The sequence below is a fragment of the Zalophus californianus genome, chromosome 8 (genome assembly GCF_009762305.2).
Source record: "Zalophus californianus isolate mZalCal1 chromosome 8, mZalCal1.pri.v2, whole genome shotgun sequence".
Classification (NCBI taxonomy): domain Eukaryota; kingdom Metazoa; phylum Chordata; class Mammalia; order Carnivora; family Otariidae; genus Zalophus; species Zalophus californianus.
In genome coordinates, this window is record NC_045602.1 from 79,161,859 (window position 1) to 79,185,738 (window position 23,880).

The following is a 23,880-nucleotide window of genomic DNA, read 5'->3' on the forward strand; positions in this document are numbered from 1 at the left end:
GCAGGTGCAGGCTCCAGGATGCTCGCCCCGTGCTCACTTACCAAAATCTGTTCTATACAGGGGGGGCCCATAAGGACTAACTGGAAATTCAACAGCTGAAGTCAACAGTTCAGGCAGTATTGTAATGCACGTCCGGAGACCTTCAGATTTTTTTGTTTTAAACCTACACTCTTTGATATATCCATCTTAACAAGTACTCAAAAGATTCTGGTAATAATCCAAACTTTTTCTGAAGTGAAGGTGTTTTTAAGTCAAGAAGCTACAGGTAAGTCCAGCTAGGACTGTGACAACACCTACCCGCCTCGTATACTCATTCAGCTCCGATACAAAGAGCTCTTAGCATGACTAGCAGCTCAGATGCTGACCGTTACGTACTCAGTCATCACATCCTACATGGATCCCCTTTCTCTCGTCTTCAGTGGTGTTACAGGTCCCTTCCCTGGCTGCTCACCTGACACAGCGGCCGACTGCTGGTGAGCGGCGTTCTCTCCCTGCCTTTGTCTCTGATCATATGCTGCCTTCAGCTCCTTCTGAAGCTCGGCAGGAAGGGCAGCAAACACCTCAGGGTCCACCTAGTGGAAACGAGAAGGGTCAAAGTCAAACAAACCTGAGTTGATGCTCTATTTTTCACAAAACAGATTTTGTTTTCAAATCATGCTTTCCTGATCTGTATGAATTCTTAATAGGTCCTCAATATTGAAGCTCACTGTGTCCTCACAAGGTTTTAGGGTGAGAGTAAGAAAATTTGGGGTTAAGAATTAAACAAAACCACTGCAGAACCATCAGGGCAAGCAGCACTCCTAGAAAATGAGAGGCAAAACACAAGAAATGAGGCTCATTTCCAATGTTTTTTTTTTTTAAACACCAAACTTAGACTGTGTTACTGTCGCCAGTCTATGATTCTACATCTCCACCTAGTTATTTGAAGTGTGGCCCAGTGGTCATCCCTAGCCAAGAAAATAGAACGTGTTTCTGTTTTACTTCTGGGTGGAGACTTCAAGCACCCACATACCACATCCTCCCTGTTCTCTGCCAGTCTGTGACCTTTATATGATGCAGAGAAGAGCCAATCCCTCCCCACCCCATCGCACCGTGGATACGGCGTGAGCTACTGAAGTTTAGGGTCCGAAGGACAAGAGGGAATGAGATACGCCCTGAGCTACAGTAGGATGGACGAGCATGTTCAGGGTAGAAGGTTTCTTACCTGTGAAAACGCTGGAAGGGCTATAACATTAATTCCTGCGTCACTGTTAGGTTCTTGAGGTTCTGGTATTTGTAACAAAACCGTCCCAACTGGTTGTGGCAAAATTCCTGTATTACAGCCATTTACTGGCTCTTTCTTCCTGTCGCCATGCAGCTCTGCTTGCTGCCCAGCACAAACCTGCTCTACTTGTTCCCGGACATCAGGTGGAAGTGCTTCTAAAACAGACTGATCGAGCTATAAAATACCACAGGAGTCTGAAGTTAAAGCATGCTCAGAGAGGAGCTTAGGAGAGTTAATGTTACCACTTTCACTTCAACTTGAACATCCTAGACAATAAACAAAAGGTGCAGAGAAGCAGGCTAGGAAAGCTAACCTTCCAAACAGCACAGTTCTGGAAGGTTTTTGGCCTTTTGCCATTGAAGCCTGAATAGTACGATCTGGAGTCTGGAGAGAAGTGCACTGGCAGCACCGCCGGGTCAGGTGAGTGCAAATATACTCGCTCTATCTCCTGCGACTGCAGCCAAGAGACGGATCTCAGATCCCACCCAGGGGCCAGGGCCAGTGCCTACAAGATATGTCAAATTTCTGGCAACGGGTAACAGAGTCCTGTTTACCTTTCATACGGTAGACCACCTGTCCCCAAATACAAGTAATTCTGCTTCTGACAACACCAAGTTAGAAAAAAGGGATTCTATAAACTAATTTTGCTCTAGCCTACAGACCAGATTCCTCTGTGCATCTGTGCACTTCCATTTAGAAACATGAAATCCCATCAGCTGGGCAGGCCAATGGGATACTTTCCCAGGAAGAACTTTCTGGATAACTCACTAGCATCTGGGACCCAGTGCAAGTGTATCACAACCGTCCCTTTCTGAGCCTTAAGGCCAGCATGTATGTCTCCTTTAGCCTCCTACCACTTAGTGGAGCAGAGGAACCGACTTGCCCAACATAGGTTAACCCTACAAGGAGCAAAAATGCCAACAGTATTCCACATTTACCATGCACACCAACGGAATTACTAGCTTATGTTAGGAAAAACATGTAACTCTCCAGAAAGAACTGTTTGCAAATGCTGCAAGAAAAACCTCGGACGTAGGCCCCTACTAATGATCACCAAAGCTGTACTGCTGAATAGAGTTAAATCCGTATAATAACCGCTGCCACAAAGAGGTAACGTGGCTACTGATGGCAGTCTGCAGAACTGGCATCTATCCACGTTCTACAACTTGCAAGAGTGGCAGATCTTTGCAAAAGCACCACCTTTCTCCTAACGTGATCTTTCTCATTTGGAATTCAGTAACACTGGATCTGCCCTTGATCTACCCCAAGTAGCCCTCTCCCCTTCTTGGCTATGCTGACAACTAAAAACGTCATTCCTACTTTGAAACTGCTTTTGCACTTACATCATACTTAGAACTATTAAAAAAAAAAAAAAAAGTACCTGGGAGGGTGACGGAACCTCTATACTCAGGTTAAGTCTTGATTTTAAGCTGATGGGAGAATGTAGACCATTCCATTTTCCTGAAGACTCAGCTTTGCTAGTAGCAGGATTGACACTTGATGTCAGATGCGTAGAAAAAGATGGCAAGAAAGTGCAATTTCTAGAGGGAGGGGATATTTCCAGATCCATAGCAGCCAGAAATACTGAAAGTATAGAAAATACATAAAATAGCTTCTTCATATCCTTCGGGATGGGGTAATATGGATTCCTTCAATCCACTGTAAGTGAAACAGACTTACGCTATTGATTCCTCACAATCCAGAATGTCAATGTGTTTCTTAAAAAGTAGAGCCATGCCAGACAATTGTTATATTAACTTATTAGCCTTCCTAAAGGTAAAAGCAGCACCCAAACAAGAAGCACACTGAGGACCACTGACCTTCCTTGTGCTCTTCTGTGGATTTCTTAGCTTTCTGAACTTGAAAGAGATCCAGGACAGAGTGTGACCCACCAGGAAAGTGGCTTGACTGAACTGATGGGCGACCAGGGCACGTGGAAGGGTTTGGATTGGTCGGAACCAACTGATTGACTTGAATCCCAACCTAGAACCAGAAGTGAAAATGTGTTTCCAGGAAAACTGAAGCAAGAATATGAATTCAACTATGCAAACTTCTCAGCTATTCCTTTTTAAAAAGATCTTCTAGGTCCTATTTCTAGAATAAAAGATTAAATGAAAGTATTCAGTCTTCTATATGATTTATTACCAAAACTACTAACTAGCTAGCGAGCAGCTAATCACCTCAATCTTGGGAGTATCCAATTCTATCCAAATATACTGCAATCTCTTCAAAATCAGAAAAATCCAAAAAAGTATAATACTTTTATATTTCACTAAAGTTCTAACCAACCAAGTTTTTAACATAAAAAAAAAAAAAAAAACAAATTCCATAGAGGTCAGTCTACTTGTAGCCTTACTCATTTATCATTTTTGTTTAAAATGAAGTACTTCTCAAATAAATGGGTGGGGGCGGGGTGGGATGGGCAGTGCCCCAGGTACACCGCACCCCGGTGTCTAGATAACTACACCCCACAACACTGTAAAGCCTTACTGTAACAGTATTTCAGGGGGGAGTTTACATTGTGTCTGGCTTAGTAACTGTTTAATCCTTCCAAAAATGCCACACCAAGCCAATAAATGCCTTTCACTCACATATGTGTACACATAGTGGAACCCTACAAAGGTTAATCCTCAAGAAAATTAAGGTTTTTACATTTTTGATTCCCTCTCACCTACATGTCCCAAAGGCATGTTTCTGTGCTATGGTAAATGCTCCCTTCTAGAGCATCAACAGACATCAGAATGAATTTGGTTAAAAAGGACCTTAAAGGTACAAGAATTATTTGCTGTTCTATACTCCTCACAGCCCCATCTACTTCTAGGGGAGTGAGAACAGGAAGCAAGATAATGTAGGTAAAATAAGCCCTTGGTTAATTAAAAGATACTATAAAAATTTAACATACAAAATTATTCTAGGCAGAATATAAAGAGCTTTCAGAACAAATGTGACTCTCTGCTGAAAAATAACAAGATCGGGTCACATGAGAAAGTCAAGAATTTTTCAGTTTCTATTCTCCTGTTACTATTTCAAAGGAGCTGAAAATATGCACATAAACCCACTACCTCCATGACCATTCTTAGATCAAGCCTTAAATGAGAAAAACACTGTAGAAAGTCAGAATTTTAAAATGTTACATACTTACCCCTCTCATATCCGATATATTTAGTTTCATTGTATGAAACATGTTTAGTGTAGCTTTTCCAATTATCTTTGCACTATCTGTTGCCTGGTCAAGAGTTACAGTCCTGTAAGTGATAGAATTAACTTTTTTAAAGGAACAAAAGCTACATCCCATATATATTCACTAGTACCTCACAAGTATTGAACGGTTTAAAGAGGTATAGGAAAGTTGTCAAGAAAGTTACAAAGAAATTTAAATAATTAAGTACTAAATATAATCCTTGAAAATGAATGATATAGTCTTCCTTCAAGGAAGCCAGTAATAACAAATTAATTACAATGACAGCAAGGAGTAAAAGAAAAACCATATAGAATACTAAGACTTTGAGATATAGACTAAAGAAGACCTGGCCAACTGAAAATAAGTTGGAAAAAATTCTTTAGAAAGATGTATTTTAGTTAACGCATATATATACAAATAACACGCATACTATGTTGCAACTAAAGCATGAACGTATTTTAAATACAATGTTTGAGATTCCAAGAGAAATTTTAGATTCCAAGATTATCCATGTTGAGGTATGAAAGAAAGATGAACCCCCTGTGTTTTAGTTCTTGACTCTACTTTTATTGTTTCAAGTAAAGCCACTGAATAATTTCAACATGTGAATATGTGCATGACAATTCTCAGAGGCTCTAGAAATCAACAAACGTGTGTGCAGCTATGACAAAGGAAATATGGTGGCACCCTGTCTAAAACCCAGCAGGCCTAGAATACACAATTCTTACATCTTTAAGAATTCTTGAAGGAGGCCGGGAGACTGCCAGCATTATTAGGTGCTAAAAACTATTTTTATTATATTTACTTTACCAGTAGGTGAGGACATTATGTACATCCATGAAAGTCACCAGTATTTTTAAGGAAACTATTTGCAAAATATTTCCATTTATTTGTTGCCTTAATTAAGTTTATTTCAAACAAATAAATACAGAACTTAAGAGTGAGATTTTTAGTGGACCACGGTGGTTTAAATGTGTTTATCTTATCTTTCCAGAATACCACTAAACTGTCTTGAAATGATTTTTAAATAGCCTAGACTCTTAAAATAAGAGGAGGTAAGAGTAGAGGAAAAATGTTAACTGTAATTTAGAAAACTGAGAGCACATCAGTAAATGGTAAGTTACCAAACATGCCTGCTATGCCTAAAGCAAGGCACCAGCGGGAGATAAGTCAATTTATGCTACAGGACCTCAGACACACTCCATGACTGGAGGTGTCAGGTGCCAACGGAGGGGGTGAGAACGTGCACGTGCGGCCGACGGAGAGACAGCCCCTCCTCTGGGAGTGGCACTATACCCAGAATGTCGATGCTGGAAGCTAGGGGACATCATTCACGGCCAAGGGAAGGGAGGCACCTCGCTCGAAAGAAACTACGCTCTTCCCACCCAAACTGCTCCTCCTATTGAGTAACCAGAATGCTAGCTGCCATCTTTCATCTGCTCCTTGGCTGCAGGCAGGAGATGGGAAGATCTCTCGTGGGGCAAACTGACAAGTCTGACAGCAAAGACCACAGACAGAACTGCTTGTGGTAACCAAACACAAGCCCCTCAATCACTTGTCTGTGGTGAAGCCCACTGGTCCACATGTCCCACTACGAATCCAGAAGTTCCAAATAAAATTTTAGAAGTTCATATATGAACAGTCATGAACTATCAGACAGATGGTGAAAGAAAACCTCTACTGTAAAAGTAATCAAAAGAGAAAGAAGGAATCAGGAGAAACAAGTGACAGAGGGAACAGAAGAATATTTAAGAGATAAGAGAGAATATGGCATTCGTGAAATAACAGATACTTATATTTAAATGTCCAAAGAATTAAGAAAAATACTCAGAAGTTTAAAATGTTGGTAGAAATAAAAAATTAATATTGATGAAGTACCTGGCACAAAAACAAAGACCAAATAAAACTCCAGAACCCCTGGGACACCTGGGTGGCTCAGTCGGGTAAGCATCTGATTTTGGCTTCCTGTCATGAACCTGGGGTCCTGGGTTTGAGCCCCGCCTCGGGCTCCCTGCTCAGCGGGGAGCCTGTTTCTCCCTCTCCCTCTGCTGCTCCCCCCGCTCATGCTCTCTGGCTCTGTCAAGTAAATAAATAAAATCTTAAAAAAAAAAATCCTGGAAAAAAGAGGACAATGGAGTCTTTAAATGAGGAAAAATGATTTCTAACTATAACTTTTAAGTCAGCAAAGCTACTGAGCATGAGGATAGACAGGTTCAAAACAACTTACACCCATGTATTCTTTCTCACTAGATACTAGGAAAAGGAGACCTCAAGGATCCTACACAGATCATAGAGAAGGGACACCCCTTGACTCCCACTCTACAGTAAGTCTAATCCCCGATTGTGTGGGCACACAGGAGGGCCCCGAGAGAGCGCTCCAAGAAAAAAGGTCAAACCAGGTGATTAAATGGTGTACTGAAACACACTACCAGGGAATTTGGGGATAAAACTCAGTGGCAAATTCACAAAAAAGCCAACAAAAAGAGATGCTGAGTAAAACTCCAGGACAAACAAGTTCCACAAAAAAGGAAATGTGATCACAGCAGACTCTAGGACGAACCATTGTGCAGCATACACATGCTCACCCTCGTGGAACACTGCGGGGGGCAAAGGAAATACACATACAGGGGAAACAAGAATAGGCAATGGAAGAGAAGTAGTGCAAAGGACTCTGTGTGTGTGTATAAAATTCAAATTAAAAACATATATACAAAGGAACGCCAAGGGGGGAAATTCTTTACCCAAAGGAAAACTGTTAAAAGAAAACTTTTCCTATGTGATAATCAAGCCACAGATTTCAAATGACACATGGCTCTTTGATATGCAATTTAAAACGTGCCCTTTCTCTTACAGTACTGTAACATATCAGAGTCTGGGAGGCACATGATTGCCACGTAGCTTTTGATCAAGGCCAATGACAAGAGGTAAGAGAATCATGGAATGCGGAGTACCACTTCTTGACTCAGCCCAACATGAATGCCGCTGGGATTACAGTAGCGGCCCACAGACTTTTTCTGTAAAGGGCCAGAAATCGCCCGTGCTTTATGGTCCCTCTCACAGTCTTCGCTTTTCACAAACGTTTACATAAATATCATTCTTGGCTCACACAAACCACAGAAAAACAGGCCCCAGGCTGGATATGGCCCACAGGAAACAGTGTGTCAAGCCGGGAGATAGAGGAAATATATGGTCAGTGTTAAGAGTATTTCATGATCCCTCACCTAAAGCATTCCTCATGCAGTCAGACCACCACCGAAATGTTAGGTTTAAGTTAATGGTTTACAACTGGTCTGATTGTTGGTAACATTTATAAAATTACACCTGTTTTGATTAATCACGTGCTCTTTTACATTAGCATCTTCTCCAAAGTATTTTAAGGGCACAGCAAAATGGACACTTGACCACCGGCTACGCACAGCAGACTGTGAACTGTCCTGTGGTTACTCAGCCGAGTTCTCACCTCGTTAGAGATGAACACTGAAATATTTGTGGAAGGAAAGAGACAGTATTGGAGATTTGCTTCAAAATCACTGGGAAGAAGGGGAGGAAGGATGGCGTCAGAGGAGCAAGTCCGGTAATGGGTTCACAGGGGTTCGCTCTACTGTTCTTTCTACTTTTAAATGTTTTGAGTTTTCCGAATAAAACTTTTCAAGTTCAGGACAAAAATGGAACAAATACCAACAACAGCAAGCAGATAATGTGCTTACAGAAAGGCTATTATCCTTCAACTAGGAGCCGGGGGAATAAAGTATAATTAATCCTAGTTTTCTTAATGTTAAAATTACATTTTTGGAGTACCTGGATCTCCACAAAGGACTGAAAGGCGGCTGATTTTCTTATTCAGATTAGAGGAAGTGAACCCCCCCAAAATAGACAATGCTAAGTAACTATAAGATCTTTAAAAACAGACATGAAAAGAGGAAACTGCCAGTTCTCTTCCCAAAGAAAAATGATTTTGTTTTTGGATGATCCTTCCCATATATCTTAAAAAAAATCAAGTTCCAGAAAAGGTAATCTGATTTTCCCATAGAAACCACGTGTAGAAGTATCATTCTCTTCCAGAGTTAGGGCCTAATAACCAACTTATCATAGAAATGATCACTAACAGTGTATTTAACTACCATATGAAAGACGGATACATCAAAATGTTTATTAAAATAGGTAAATGTAACAGTTAAAGATTACCAACTGCATAGAAATATATTTTATAAATCTGTTGTTTCACGTATAATTTGTAATCCTTGTTTTCACAGTGAACGAAGGCGTGAGTGACAAGCCGCAGCCGTGTGCGGCTGAGAACGGTCCTCTCGTGACTCCTGACAACATCATCGTTCACACCGACGGAACTGGGGTGGTTGGCATGAGCTCACCCTTCACAAAACTTTTTCTTTTTTACACACAATTCCTTATGTGTGGCTTTCAGGGTCAGAAGTCTCAAAGCTTTGATTGATTTAACAGATAAAATACAGTGTACTATTGGCATATAAAACGGTACACAAAAGTTTTTTCTTTTGGTCACAAACTTTACATGAAGTTTCATAGTAGTGGCCCTTACATTAAAAAAAAGGGGGGGGCTTAAAATGCTTTCTACCAGTTTGCAGAGACTACAATAATTAAATCATTTCAGAAAAAAAACCCGTACCTCCCTAAATAAAGTGAACGTCTCATTAGAATCACTTTCTGAATCACCGCACTGACCTTTCCCCCCTGGACCCTGTCGCCACCCACAACCGTTGCCACCCTTTCTTTCTGTCTGTGCACGGAAGTCCACAGCCTGAAGACTCCCTCCAAATGTCAGGCACACAGGTTCCTGTGACCAGCCGAACCTGAGGGCAGTGACACGCCAGCAATGGCCTTGAGCTGAATATCTGATAACCTCAGAGTGTACAGATCTTTATTGAAACTCTTCCTTGGTTTTCTTCTTTTTCCTATTAATAGTCATAACCTGCACTGAAATATCAATTAGCCAAACTCCTTTTACACATAAGCTTACCTGGCGATGTTATCACAAATCCCATGGCCTCCAAATTTTGCAGTTTCGACTGGGGCCCCAGGCTTTCGCACCATGACTTTGAGCGTCAGGCGTTTACCCTTCACGCCGGCAGCCTCAAGGCGTCGCTGAATTTCTTCTGAAAGATTCAGAAGAAAAGCTTCCGCTTCTTTTGGCTATGGAAAAACAAACAGAAAAACTCCCACGTTATTTTCCTATACGCCGAACAATTCTCAAGTATTTTCACTTCCAGAATCAAACATGTATACTCTTTATGTCCTAAAAGCTGCAGGAACAAGACTGTGAAGTCTTCACTTCAAGCAACAAGAGTCTATGGGCTAGTTGGAGAGATGGGACTAGACGAAAAGATAAAGAACAGTAAATAAATGGATAAAACTCGTCAAGAGATCAGTACCTGGGTAAACCTTATTCCATAGTTGATTTCAGCTGAAATAGATTTTCTTTCCTTTTCAGTTCGAACTGGTCTATCATCCAAACCACGGCAGAACCTATAAAGCATCTGACCTGTTTTGGGACCAAATTCTTTTTGGAGCTTTGCCATTGTCATATATTGCAAATCTCCACAAGTTTTAATTCCCAAAGAGGTCAACTTGGATTCCATCGAACGTCCAACTCCTAGAAAAGGGGATATGTGTAATTCTTTAATTCTGCACATAAACCATTAAAAACAATTTAGCAATGTGAAATAACTATCATTCACCCACAAAACAACTAGTTTAAAATAATCTCCCTTAAAATTTTTAAGTGACATAACTGAAGTATCTCATAGACTGAAGAACTGTTTAGTGCAGATGCTAGTAAAGTTATTTCTAGAATCTACTCCTCAATTTGAGCTCCAGATATAGGTGAACCTTCTCAAATATGTGTAACTACATAAGTTCTCAGAAGAATGCCATCTTTATTCATTACTGAGTAATATCAAGATTTCCATCTTATTCACAAAATCAACAAATGAAGTGACAGACTTGTTTACACAGGCCTACAGTTATGACTACATGTGAGGAGACTCAAGAGTGTTAGGAATTCTACTATGATTTCAGTGATGGCCAAACTTCACAAGGGTCTCAGCCTCCCTTTCTATGAATGAGAACTAGAACAAGAACTTATGACACACGTCCAAACCCAAAAACGTTAGTGCTGTCATACTGGACGAAGTGACCTGGGGATGAAGGTTCCTAAGCAAAGTGGCAGTGAGGGCAAGACAAATTTCTTTTACCAACAAAGATTATCTCCCTGAAAAGGTCTCAACCCTCCTACAGCTGGGCCAGCATGCAGCACAGTCCCTGTGTCCTTCTCTTCCAGATGCTAGGTTTGAGCCTCACCTAGAGGATGCTGATGAGTTCTGTCACTCTCAATTTGCCCAAAATCTTAACAAAGGTACACATATCTCGGAGAGGTATTTAAGAGTAACCTAGGGAAACTAAAACTCTTATCAGAATGGTTTGCACACTATCAAATCAGTAATTTCCACCAATAAAGAAAAGACTTTCTGGTCTTCTGTAGGATCTTGTGGGAGAGCTGAGTGAAGTTGGCTATGCTGGCTCATCACTTGATCATTCTTTTTTTTAAGATTTTATTCATTTGTGAGAGAGAGAGCGCGAGCGCACGCACACACAAGCTGGGGGAGCTACAGGCAGAGGGACAGGGAGAAGCAGACTCTGCAACTCTCCGTGGAGCAGAGAGCCCGATGCGGGACTCAATCCCAGGACCCTGAGATCATGACCTGAGCTGAAGGTCCAACCGACTGAGCCACCCAGGTCCCAACGACCATCATCCTTCTAGCAGCTATTCTCTGAGTGGTCTTCAGTAGAAGGACAACTGGTCTAGTCCAGGTTCTGCCAGGAGCAGCTCTTAAAGCAATTACATAGGACACAGAGTTAGGAGGCTGTCAACCTTACAAAAGATCTATGGCCGTGGAGGTGGGCAAGACAAGTTCAAACCAAGAAAAGTCATTCCCTCGTGGAAGAGATGAAAGGTGTTAAGGGCAATGCCTCTCATCTGTGCCATTTTAAAGTTCAAGTAAGAAGAGAGAACAAGAAAGAATACAAGAGTCTGCTAGAACAAGAAAGAATACCAGCGTCTGCTTTAACATCACCAAAATCTGCCAGAGGAGTACCATTTACAAAAAGGTGAAATTCTAAGTGAAACCCATCTGAGTATTTTTCAAGATGGAGAGGAGAAACCCAAGGTAAGAAGCAAATCATACAAGAGGCTGGCCAAAGTCAGACACTCTAAACACCGTCCATCGTTCAGGAAAGGCTTTTCATCTCTGTTGCCCCACTCCGCACTCTCAAACTATGATCATGATCTTTCCTTTGGAGATCTGGGGAACTGATACATTCTCACTGATTTACAAATCAGTGAGAGGCACTAATCCTGGATTATTTCTATGTGTGCTGGCGTGGGGCAGCAGAAAAATGTATTGTTTTTGAGAATATCTTCAATACAGTGGAACAGAATTATTATTCGCTAGTAGGTGCCAAAGAAAGGCTATCATATCAAGTATCACCAAATTAACCACAATCAACCTAATCTAAGTAAACTGTCCCTGTGGGGAGGAAGGAAAAGCCCTGTCCGCTGCAAGCTCATCTAATGAAATGCAACGGGCCTGAAGTCAAGTGGGGGAGGGACGCATGTGGGGCGGTGGCCCACCTCTAACCCCTACTATACTGAGTGGGGAGGAAAAATGAATCAGCACCAAAAAGCCTCACAGGGTTTTTTGTTTAATTGCCTGCCTCATGAAAGCGTTTATAAGGAAAGGACGCACTTCTAAGGACACTCAAATTGAGTGCAGCCACCTCAGAAGGAAAAAGTGAAGGAAAACATGCTAGCTTAGAACCAAGCCTCCGAGAAGGAGAGAAGAAAAAAAAAAAAAAAGGATGTGGAAGCTCCTGGTCAAGCCACTGGGACAAAGACTTGCTTTCTGTCCTTGAAGGGAACTATATTACTCTCAATTAAAAACAGCCAGTAATGTCTCCTCCCCTGGCATCCAGACTTGACAATACAGCAGAGAGACGGAAGAATAAAGTTTTAAAGAGGAAGGTTTGCACCATCTAAATTAGCACCGTCCAGTAGAACTTTCTGTGAGTATGAAAATGTTCTCTATCTGTGCTGTCCAATCCAGTAGGCACTTGCCACATGAGGCTGCAGAGCACCCAAATGTGGCTAGTGCAAATGAGGAACTGAATTTAATTTTATTTGACTGTAATTAATTTAATTTGAAATTTTACTGGCTTCACTTAGGTACTGGTTCCCATTTGAGAACAGTGCAGATCTTTATGTCCACCTGCACAGTGGTGGTGCTTCTCTAAGAATGGCCGGGGGCCCAAACCCAGTGCGGGCTGTACCAGGTGCAGAAGGCCCTCAGGGTAGGGGCACATGCATGAGGTGAAAGGCGTGGCAGAGATCCAAAAGAATTCATAGAAACAGGTTATTGTATGTAAACAGTCAGTGGGGATGATCCTTTCTATCATTAAATAAACAGATCTCATTAGGTAATTTATTTGTTAGCATAACATATAATCATTATTCTGTAGAGTCCCCTAAAACATGAACTTACTTAGTCATGTGTTCTCTCCTGCTTGTGTAGCTACGATAATCGTGTATACTGTGCTGGACACACTGTGTGCCAAGTAAACACTTATGGGCACAGAGGGCCAAAGAGAGCTTGTAGAGGACAACAGGTGAGGTGTATTTATCCTGAGTTTCTTCTGGCTTCTTGGTTAGAGAGCAAAACTTCCCCAAAGCATGTCCCACAAGATGTTAATAGGCACTATATATTCATCTTCAAATATCTGTGGGAAATTACTATTTTTTAACAAAGATAAATAGGTTTCTTTATGGTAACATTCTCAACTTTACTAAGCGGGCCCTCTACCAGGGATGGTTCCCGAACGCATGTGAAATCTTTTTTTAAAAGAACAGCCTGTGTTCTGTAGATTGATTACAATGCCACCTTCCATACAGGCCTAACAGCAGCAGAAGGTGACATTCTGCGTGCCTTCGTGAAAGGTTCTCAATCTAAGATTTTGGGAATTTGATAAAAGTCAACAGACATATGGAAATCACATGAAGAATTCTGGGTGGATACAACCTGGTTTTGAAGAAGAGAGGAGGCCACATGGGAGGGTGGCTCGCCAGAGGGAGCCAATCTTGCTGCCCTCCCACTATATTTCAGGTATCGCTTAGGAAATTCAAGGCAGCCTGAGCAAGCTAAGAGAGATGGCTAGTATAGGAAGTCTGGACACATAGTTCACGTGCAGCTTTAAATACACTATACCAGTTCCTTCTTATAGAAGTCTGCAGTAAGATGTGTTATTAAAACTTTAAATTGTACTGTCTAATAAAGTAATTTGCTAAGCCTGATTTTAGAAGGTTAATTATTCCCTCCAATTTAATCTCAAACTGACCATCAAAATGTCCTATTTCACATTTCTAACACTAATAACATTCTTTTAAGTTATTTACTAGGGGGTCAGGAAGCTTTACAACTCACCTACCATAAAATGGCATTTTGGTCATTTAATATTTGATAGCCTGTAACAGAAATTTCTAAGTTGCTTCAGATATACTATTTTAGGTTTAAGAATATGCATCTAAAAATGATCACTAAATCCACTTTTCACACGCAAATGAATTAGAAAAACAACTTTCATTGAAAATGTATGGTCTTGAATTTCCCCACTACAAATACACAGGAGCTTTGTGAAACTAACACTGTGTTTTTTAACAAATAGGATGATTATCTGAAACAGTTATCAAGGATTACTGCATGGTTTAGAGAAATTTCTTAGAAAGAGGTATCTACCATAGCAAGCAAATCTAAATATTTAATAACTGTGAAAGGAACTGTCCTGTAATTATTAATTGTGAAATGAATTGTCCTACACAAAAAAATTACATCTACTCAAGGTCCCAAAAGGGCAACTGTTTTTCAGTTATAATTAATTATATTTGATGATTTCTCTATGGAAACATTTTTACAAGCCAGGTTAGCCACACAGTAACTACACAACAATATAAAATAACTAAAGATCCTGGCCCTTAGCGGAGAAAGGTGGAGACGGACATTTTACTTCTACCTCTGAGTTAACAAAACATAATACTTCGTCTTTAGGTTTTATTCTTCCTAACAGGATTCATACATTTTCTACTTTTAAGGCTATTTGCTTACTAAACTCAGAAACCTGTCATGAGTTCATCAGTGTAATTTTATAAACAGAGGAATCGATTCTCAGGGCTTATATTTGGCCTAGAAATACACAATTTCAATTATGATTTATTTAAAGGACCAAAAGTCAATTTCATCATATTTTCTTTAAAATGATTTCTAGGAATTCCCTAATCTTGCCACTTGAGAAATATTTAAAGTAAAATATGTGAGAAATAGAAGTAAAAGGTAACATTCAGGTCCTGATTAGTCAACTGAGGGGATTAATCATTGAGGAATTCCAAATTCTGTTTCTCATGGCACTCAATCATGGATAAAAAATTTAATTCATGTTTCGGAAAAGAGAGTAATGTTGTAAAACTATGAAAAGCATTAACAGATGTTTACAATAAACCAAAGTTAAAAAGCAAAGATCTGTATTTACCTGGCAGATTACTAACTAGCTGACCTCTGATAAAATCATCAACTTCTTCTGGTTTTAAGTGGTACTGGCCATCTGGTTTTGCTTTTCTAGTTGCCATTCTAGCAAGGAGAATATTAGAACCTATAAAGTTAAAAAAAGAAAACAAAAAACGGTTTTCAAAAAATATTCACACTTATTTTTAAATTTCTTAACAAAGACATCTACAGACAGGTTACCTACCAAATTTCTTTCAAAAACAATGAAAATAATTTGCAATCCTGGTCATTTCAAATACAGTACAAAACAGGCAGAATTTTGTTAAATAGGACATATTATAACCTGCATTGATACTGGATAGAGGTTTCCCTTCGTTCCCAAACTGGGTGTCATTTCAACATCCCCTACCCTGGGGTAAAGGAAGGGAGAGAGCAGTCCCTAACCTTATGTTCAGAGATGCAGGCATTAAGGGCAACGATCAGAAATTCCATCATCCTGCCAACCAGTGCGTCCAGACTGAGCAGGGAAATAAAGCCAAAGACGTGCTACTGGACAGGGGGTAAAAGGGAGCCCAAAGAACCCAAAGTCTCACTATATAATCAGAACATGTACAGTGGGAACGGAGGGTGGAAGAATATCACAAACTGATGGTGACAGTAAGGTCCCAGGTGGGGTGTGGACGTGGGGAAGTCAAGCAGACAGCGGAAAAGGCTAAGGGGGACAGAGACCGTGTCAGGGCTCTGTGAGAGGAGGATGTTGAAACTTAGGGAAGACACAGAAAGGACATGGCTCGGTTTTCTGGAAGACTTACGTTAACAACTATGTGCTTTCCTAGGGTAAATGTGTAGATATTCATGAAGAGAAAAAGTTCTGCAAAGTCACACCAAAATGATAAAAGGGTGAGTTGTGGAGAGGCAAAAGGGGCTGAGGGGTGGAAATATCACGTGGGATTTTCATTTTAATTGCGTGACTGAACTTAAAAGAATGTACTCATATTGTCACACCTCTGAATTAAAAAGAAGTACGATTTAAACAACTAAACCCATGCCAGATACTGGAATACAGTAAATAAGCCCTAAACGGACGCTGGAGAAGGATCTGTAGGCCAAACACAGGGGAGTAGCAAGACAGGCTAGCTAGGAACTGGAGGAATGCTATGAAAGTATTAATAATGTTTTCTACTTTCTGTATCTTACGATGTTTTGGTATCTTAAAACTCTTGCTGGCTGTGGGGAGATGGTCCTCCCAAGGCTAGCCAGTTTCTAAGGACAGCAAACAACTACCTCCCTTAGGAGTGCACCTATCACATGCAAGCCAGCCACCCTCAAACATCTCCTTATCAAGCTCACACACAACGACAGTATTTTCCTGCCCTAAGTCATCCAGGCAGGGTACCGGGCAACTAGAATTCCCTGCTTATAACCCTAAGACCACAGGATTATCCAAAATAGCAAATCCAAAGCTGTTTACTCCACTCTGTCCAGCTTTTCCCACAGAAACCCCAATAAGGACTCCGGCCTAGGATTTCCCCTCACTCCTTGCTTCTGCCTCCGGACCAAAACGGGGATTCCCCATGTGGCCCTACATGGCACAGCAAGCCCTCTCCTCTTCTTGGCAAGTCTAAGGAATAAAAACCTTTCCACAGCATTGGCTGCTCTGTGTCATCACTCAGTTCTCTCCATAAATTAAAATCCCAAGGGTACAAATGAGACAGGGAACTTCAGAGGAGGGAGGATTTCTAAATGAGAATGGAGGAGGAGTGGTTGGAAATGACAATGACAAGCTAAGAGGAAGTTACATCTATCTTGCAAGCCTGGGACGTACAGAGTACCGGAGAGAACACAAGTAAAGAGGTATCCTGGCAGGAGCTACTGTGTACAGTGTGTTCAGAAAGGGGGAGGTGACTCAGGGAGGTAGAGCTACCCAACAGAAAGGAGGAGGTGACTCAGGGAGGTAGAGCTACCCAACAGAGGGCTCCAGAGGGTGCAGCTGCAAAAGCCAACACAACAGGGACAGATGATGTGAGCAGATGAGGAAACTAAGTACAAGGATTAAAGATGAAACAGACAAGGGCTGGGGAGAGAGCACACAATCACTGAGGGCCATTGGTTGATAAGGGTGACTTCTGGAATTGAGGGTGAAGACAGCACTGGTCGAGCACTCCAGGAAGCTGAAGTTCCCAAAGTAACTGAATTACAAGATTCACAATAACATTTAACTCCAAATCCCCCCCAACCACCCTGCTTGAAAGGCGGCTGTGGCTCACTTAAAAAAAATATGTTTACAAATACTGAATTCACTTCTCCCCATTTCTGAAAACTAGAAATACTCCAACTTGTTTATCCCAATGACAGTATCATCATCAACCATTTATTTGCCTTTCTAACACTTCCATCTCACGTATCGCACAAATGTGAGTGATGCTAAGAAGCGTCTTAGAAGTCAGAGGCCTATGCGGTACGGTAAAAAAAACAAAATCTAAAAAATCACTCATAAAGATTAAACGATATTCAATGATCACAAGGCAATGCTTTGAGTAAAATGAAGAGTACAAGATAGGCTGGATACTAACCAATTCCAACAGAGGCCGCACATTTCGTCTGGTCTTTGATTTCCATGCGGACAGCATTTGCAAATTCATCAGGAGTAAGTCTGGTCTCTGCAAGGATCTCAGTGATGTCTACCAGTGCTTCATCACAACTGACAGCTTCGATGTTATGTGTGTAGCTGTCGACACAAAGCAAAGGCAATGAATCACCCGGGAGCTTGCCCTCGAGGAGACACAAATGTGGCAAAGCCGAGTCTTCCTCTGGCATCTTTCTTCACATTTCCTTGTAACACTTAAAATGCTAAAAAGTATTAGCATTTTAATTAAAGTGGCCCAAGTGCCATTCTTTAGTCACCTAACTTTTAACTGCAGAATTAATTAGTATTTTCTCATTTTCCATATTAACTACCAAAAATACAGCAGAAATTCTCATTCCAGTTTCTCTATGCTAAGGATACCTTTGTAAAGCTCTGAATAGTTGAAAAGCAGTGGGCAAATTAGAACTGTCATAACATTTAATCTAAAAACTGTTCAAAACACAGTTTACCAGAATCCTAAACAGATAGAAAAGTCACGTAAATCAGTCAAATAAGTAACTGATAATCTCCTGAACAAAAATACCATGTAAATACCTTTTACTGTAGCAGGTCTAGGATACAGGATATAAAGGCTAGTCACCCCCAAATACCTATCTGAAAGGACACCAACTACATTCCCTGAACGTGGAAATACGGTGGGTTTTGGTCATGATCTTCTGACACAAAGGACTTGTTTTAATTAAGCTCGAGAAGAGGAAAAGGAAGAGCAGAGCTGTCCTGTGGCTCCAAAACTAATTAAATATGCAGACCACAAATGGAAGGCAACCAGAAAGGCCTCCAGGTCAAAAACATACCTTCAATCATCTACATGGTAACGTATATTATGCCTTATCTCACCTACATCTTGCTGCAGGTTACAGTTCGGAGTAATTGGCTGTATTCATTTAAGAATAAATATCTGTCTGTATCCATTCAAGAAATGAGTGTTTCGTTTACACTTTAAATAAAGGGTGAAATCTGTAAGAGCAGAAGGGTATACCTGACAGGAGAAATTCTACTTCCCAGTGAAAGGTGCCCCGAGGCCTGGAGAACATGAAGCCGAGGCAGGATTTCCAAAGGGTGGTAGGAGAAGAACACTGCATTTTTCCCCCAAGCACAGCGACGTGCCAAGGTCAGTGTCTCCACAGACTAAAAGAATCTCAGGGCTAGTATGTGTCATGGATCTCTTTCCAATCCTCCCGATGTGAGATTCAGGCTGGTAGCTGCCTGAATGCCTCGCTACTCGGAACGCAGAACATGGTAGTACCACTGCCCAGCTCAGTCATCCACTCCCAGCACTCAGCTGGATGTTTCTATTGACCTCAACTCTGGAACAGGATTTAAAAAGCATACTTTCCACTTGGTAACACCAACATTTCCACAGGGGGGATCTTAAGGACACCTGTGATTATAAACGGCTTATCACTCAGCACTCAGACCGACATACTAATGCCAGGTAACTTCATCTGTTCCTTTTATCTTCTCTTTCCTGCTCAAGTAGAGACCGGATCTCGTTTCTCTCCATAGGACCAGCTGCATCAACAGCTATTTGTACTTAACAGATCCTCAATAAATATTCAAAATAATGCATAAAAAGGGAGAGGAAGAGGTGAAGACAGAAGTGCAAAATGTATCTCTTAGAACATTAATACACTCCAAGGTCGACAAACCTTGGCCTACTATCCAGATGCCTGTTTTGGTAAATAAATATTTAATGGAACACAACCACACCCATTCACTAATATATCTGTCTGTGGCTTTCACTTTATACAGCAGAACTGAATAGTTGGAACACAGACCTTATCTAGCCCTTTATAGAAAAAATATGCTGACTCCTACTTTAAAGCATACATGGCCTGCCACAGACTTATTTTAAAATTTGAGCTTTGAATATTAAATATACCCATACTGTAAATAAAAGTTAATCTCCTTTTCTCAATCCAACTAATCAACCATGCTGAAACTACTACTAAAAACAAACTTTTATAAAAACTAACTTTTGGCATACCTAATGATTTTAGAAGATAAATGGTTTTAGAGTCTCCACTCGTTGACCCATCAGTTCTAATTATAAACAAAATTATAATTCAAATGTAATAAAAGAATAACCAGGTTAAAAAATGCCAATTCTCCGTCTGTCTGGTTCCAGAGGAAGAAAACGAGAGCCACGGAGTTGAAGTTATACAGACAGAGAATCAGTTTCCACTGACGTCAGGAAGCAGCGAACAGTCTGAGCAGTGCCAATATGTCCCTTAAGACTGAGCTACCGATTACTGGACTGGCTGAGGAAAGGGTTCCTGAGAGAAGCATCCAGCAAAAGTGGCCCTGACACCCCTAAAGAACACCAGACTCTCTTCACTGTTAGATAAAAGAAGTAAAGGAGGAGACATGGAAGTGACCACAGTGTTGGCTGTACCTTGCCAGTGTTTCATACATTGTTCGTGCAACTTCCTTATATGCATGAAAATCATATGGAACAGCTTGAAGGTTGGGACAAAGTTGTTTAGCCTGCCCAAAAAACATTCCGTTCCTGATGCCAACTTGTCTAGAGAAAGAATAAAACACAATGGAGGTTATACTAGGAATAACTTTCAGATGCTCAATCAAATATCAAATGTTGATAGTATCTCCCCATGCCACTAATATATAATTTTCACTTAATTCTCATTAGGGATAAACAACAAGCATTAAGAAAATTGTCAAGTTTGATTTCCCCCCAAAGGAAAATTGCACAATGGTCTGATGAGTGTAAATGACATGTGTAGATGTGCCAAAATGTTACTAAAAGACCAGGTTTGGCTCTTGTCTGTATCTGAAGATTTCTCCTAAGACTCACACCTCTGGCCCCTTTGCAGAGATGCCAGCATGCCATATGCTGGTGATATCACAACCACCACAGAGCAGGAATATGCTGTCAAAAGAGGTTTTCTTCCCCTAACGCACGGCACGGTTTGGCCAGGATTCATCCCCCAAAGACAAAGAATATAAATGAAAGAACTACACAAAACAGTGCTATGTAACAAACAGACAAAATGTACTCATCCTATTACCACCCAATTCCCAATTGACCAATTCCATGCTCCTGAAGTGGCTCCACAGTGGTTGAGATGCCAACAGCATTGTATATGGTAGGACATCACTCTGGGCAGGAGCCAGGGTTCCAGAACTTTGAGGGACCTAATTGAAAATGGTATATTTTAAATCTTTTGTGTGTCTCAATGCCCCACATTACCTTTGATATTTGGAGCATTCAGCACAAAACTATAATCATGGAATTATACATAATTAGTAAAATTCCATTTGACCACTCTGCAATGAATCAAGAAAAAAATACTTTAAAGTAAAAACACAAGCGAAATAATAAGCACTGTTTCACCAGATCACATACGCCTATGTAAATACACCAAATAGTTATTCTATACGTTCATTCAATAAATATTTACTAAGTGCTTACTTAGTATGGTGCTATATACCCTGTTTGGAGAAACAATATATAAATACTAGGCTTCAATTACTCAGAGGTCTCTGGCACCCTCCCCATCTCAGACCACCACTGAAAGCCAAGAAGGAAAAGAATCCTCCAAGTTATTCAGAGGTAAAGGCAAAATCATATGCATTTCTTATGGGCACCAAAACAGTAATAAATTATGATTGCAAAGTTCCCAGTAAACAAGAAATATCTAATAGGAAGGAAAAGTGACAGTGAAAGAAGTGATGAATGATAAACAGCATGGTGAAGAAAATTTTTTCATTCATTCAACAAAAATTTACGTCTCCGGCATTTTGCAAGGTGGTAGGCAAAAGATGGTGAATAAAACAGACCCCATGATGTTCACAAGGACTACCCTGCACTCACCAGCAAAGGATAATAGTCAATGGACCTTATTTTGTAAGGCAGGGAAGTATATATAGAATAGTTTTTGAAGTCTATATAGAATTACATACAGTTTAAGACATTTTCAATAATGCTGGATATATAGGTTCAGCATGCAAAAGCTAAGCTTATAAATTAAAGGTAATTATTCTTTTTTTTAAAAAAGGCGTTATGTAATTGCTACCAATACCATATTCTTATATTTACAATAATTTCACTTTCATATTTTTTACTTACTCAAAAATTTTCAGGGTCGTATTACTTAGCAAAAGATAATACATCTACTTATGTACTTGTGCATACACATACAGCTTGGAGAGAAATGTTTAGGAGCCACCAGACACTAAGGAAGTTACAACAAAAAAGGAAAATGAAGAGATTTCCTGTAACTAAGGGAAGGAAACACTCTGAGTTGGTAGTTAGGAAACTGGATTTGTTTCATAGAAAATAAATGAATAAAGGCAAATACACAACAGATGGAAGTGACTTTTGCTACGGTGACTTATCTATTCCTGTCAACTAGGTCCCATGCAGGATAAACTACCAATACTTCATCAGTGTGTGCTGCAGAAAGAGATTATTTGCAGGTTTACACTGCACATGTAGGTTACTGTCCATTCAATATGTTAATATGTATCCATTATCAACTAAGAACAGTAAAGTGTCCTTACAAAATCACTTAAAAATGACTGATCTTAAAAAATATGATTTGAGGATATTTGTATATCATTACCTATTCATCCGCGTTATTTACCTTCTCAATTATGTATAAAGCTTTGCTCTTTCTGATGAGTAAACCGACTAACAGTAATGTATATTCTAGCCTTTGTATATACATCCTACCTTTCCATGATTTCTACCATCTCAGGTGCACACACCATCCTTTGCAGACCCACTATTAGTCTGTGTCTATTGGAAACTCACCATTGCATAAAACTGGGATGATCATCCCCACAATCAGGTCTCATTCCAACCCCAGAAACATTTCTCTGATGCAACTGTGAATATACATATTTTAAAAAAATCTTTTCACCTAAGGAAAATATAATTATGGGACAGCCACACGAAAAGGTTATCCAAGAACTCTCTTCTAGAGATTTTCATTATCAACAGCTTTCTACAAAACGAAAATCACAATTAAGAAATGAAACTCCATTGCTGTGGGTTGTGTGGGCCTTTTTTCCAACTTTCACTCAAATTCACTGTCATCAGTTTATGTATCTCCTTAAAACAATCACACCTAGGTGGCTTGCTGCACAGTATTTGGCCCACATATCGTCACCCCAATTATTTTGTAATACATTCAGCTTGACAATAACTCTCTCTGATGCAATATGACTGCAACATCCAAACACCAAAAGAAGCCTAGAGCCTAGACAAGCTGTGGCTATTTGAGTCCAAAGCCCTCAGGAAGAGGAAAATACCTTTACCCTTGAGGCAGACTTGCTATCCGTCCCCTGGTCTCCCTGCTGGCCAGCACTCAGCTTGGGGGTGCCGAATGAGAAGGGACACCCTTCAGGCAGTACACAGAGGGTGGGGCTTTCACTTTACCACCAGCTGAGCAGAACTTAAACACTGACAGAGCATTCCTGAGCTTCAACACGCCCTCCAGATATGAACACAACTGTCTAGCCACCAGACGCACACGTCGTCACACCATAACTTAGCCTTACTGAGCACAACACAAGATCAAAAATATCTAATTCTTTAATTCCATGCTTCAAAAGACAATGGTTTAAAAATGACAATGTCCATGGGGCGCCTGGGTGACTCAGTCAATTAAGCATCTGCCTTCGGCTAAAGTAATGATCCCGAAGTTCTGGAATCAAGCCCCAAATCAGGCTCCCTGCTCAGCGGGGAGTCTGCTTCTCCCTCTGCCCTGCTTGTGCGCGTACACGCACGCTCTCTCAAATAAATAAAAAAAAATCTTAAAAAAAAAAATGACATCCAATTTCTTTTGGTTTCCATTGTCGGACCTACTGATTCATCAGGAAACTAAGGTATTTATTTAAAGTTCTCTAGAATTTGTGAAAGGAAAAAAGAACTGAAGGGATGAAGCCCTGAAATATTTCTTCCCATAACATGTGTGACACAGCCCTGACTGGCACATTTGAATCCACTTCAAAAGCATCTGTAAAAATGATTAAGTAAATTATTTATAAGGATTACAACACACTTAATTTCCACATACCTGGCTTCGTAACTACAAGAGGCAATTTCAGCCTTTGACAAAACAGAATCAATCCCATTTGCTTGTGCAGAATCTTGGTTCTCCCACAAAGATGAATCTGGTATCTCTGCTTTAAAAATAATAAAATTTAATGATTATACAACATTAAAAACTTATTTTCTTTA

General features: G+C 40.4%; 1 protein-coding gene across 9 annotated transcripts in view; it reads right to left on the reverse strand.

Annotated features, from left to right (window-relative positions):
* The window catches only part of REV1 (REV1 DNA directed polymerase), a 101,152-nt gene that overhangs the window by 1,712 nt on the left and 75,560 nt on the right, over positions 1-23,880 (reverse strand). For 8 of the 9 annotated variants that reach the window (XR_003524497.2, XM_027620773.2, XM_027620775.2 and 5 more), the window contains 11 exons: positions 23,717-23,825; positions 20,068-20,196; positions 17,599-17,753; positions 15,051-15,170; positions 9,851-10,071; positions 9,439-9,611; positions 4,407-4,509; positions 3,085-3,247; positions 2,646-2,848; positions 1,205-1,438; positions 452-572 (listed from right to left, as the gene is read on the reverse strand). Coding sequence is in view for 8 of the 9 variants with exons in the window: in XM_027620773.2 (XP_027476574.2) it covers positions 452-572; positions 1,205-1,438; positions 2,646-2,848; positions 3,085-3,247; positions 4,407-4,509; positions 9,439-9,611; positions 9,851-10,071; positions 15,051-15,170; positions 17,599-17,753; positions 20,068-20,196; positions 23,717-23,825 (1,731 nt within the window). In the remaining variant the exon portion in view is untranslated. The remainder of the gene's footprint in view (positions 1-451; positions 573-1,204; positions 1,439-2,645; positions 2,849-3,084; positions 3,248-4,406; positions 4,510-9,438; positions 9,612-9,850; positions 10,072-15,050; positions 15,171-17,598; positions 17,754-20,067; positions 20,197-23,716; positions 23,826-23,880) is intronic. The other variant, XM_027620774.2, reaches the window with a different exon arrangement.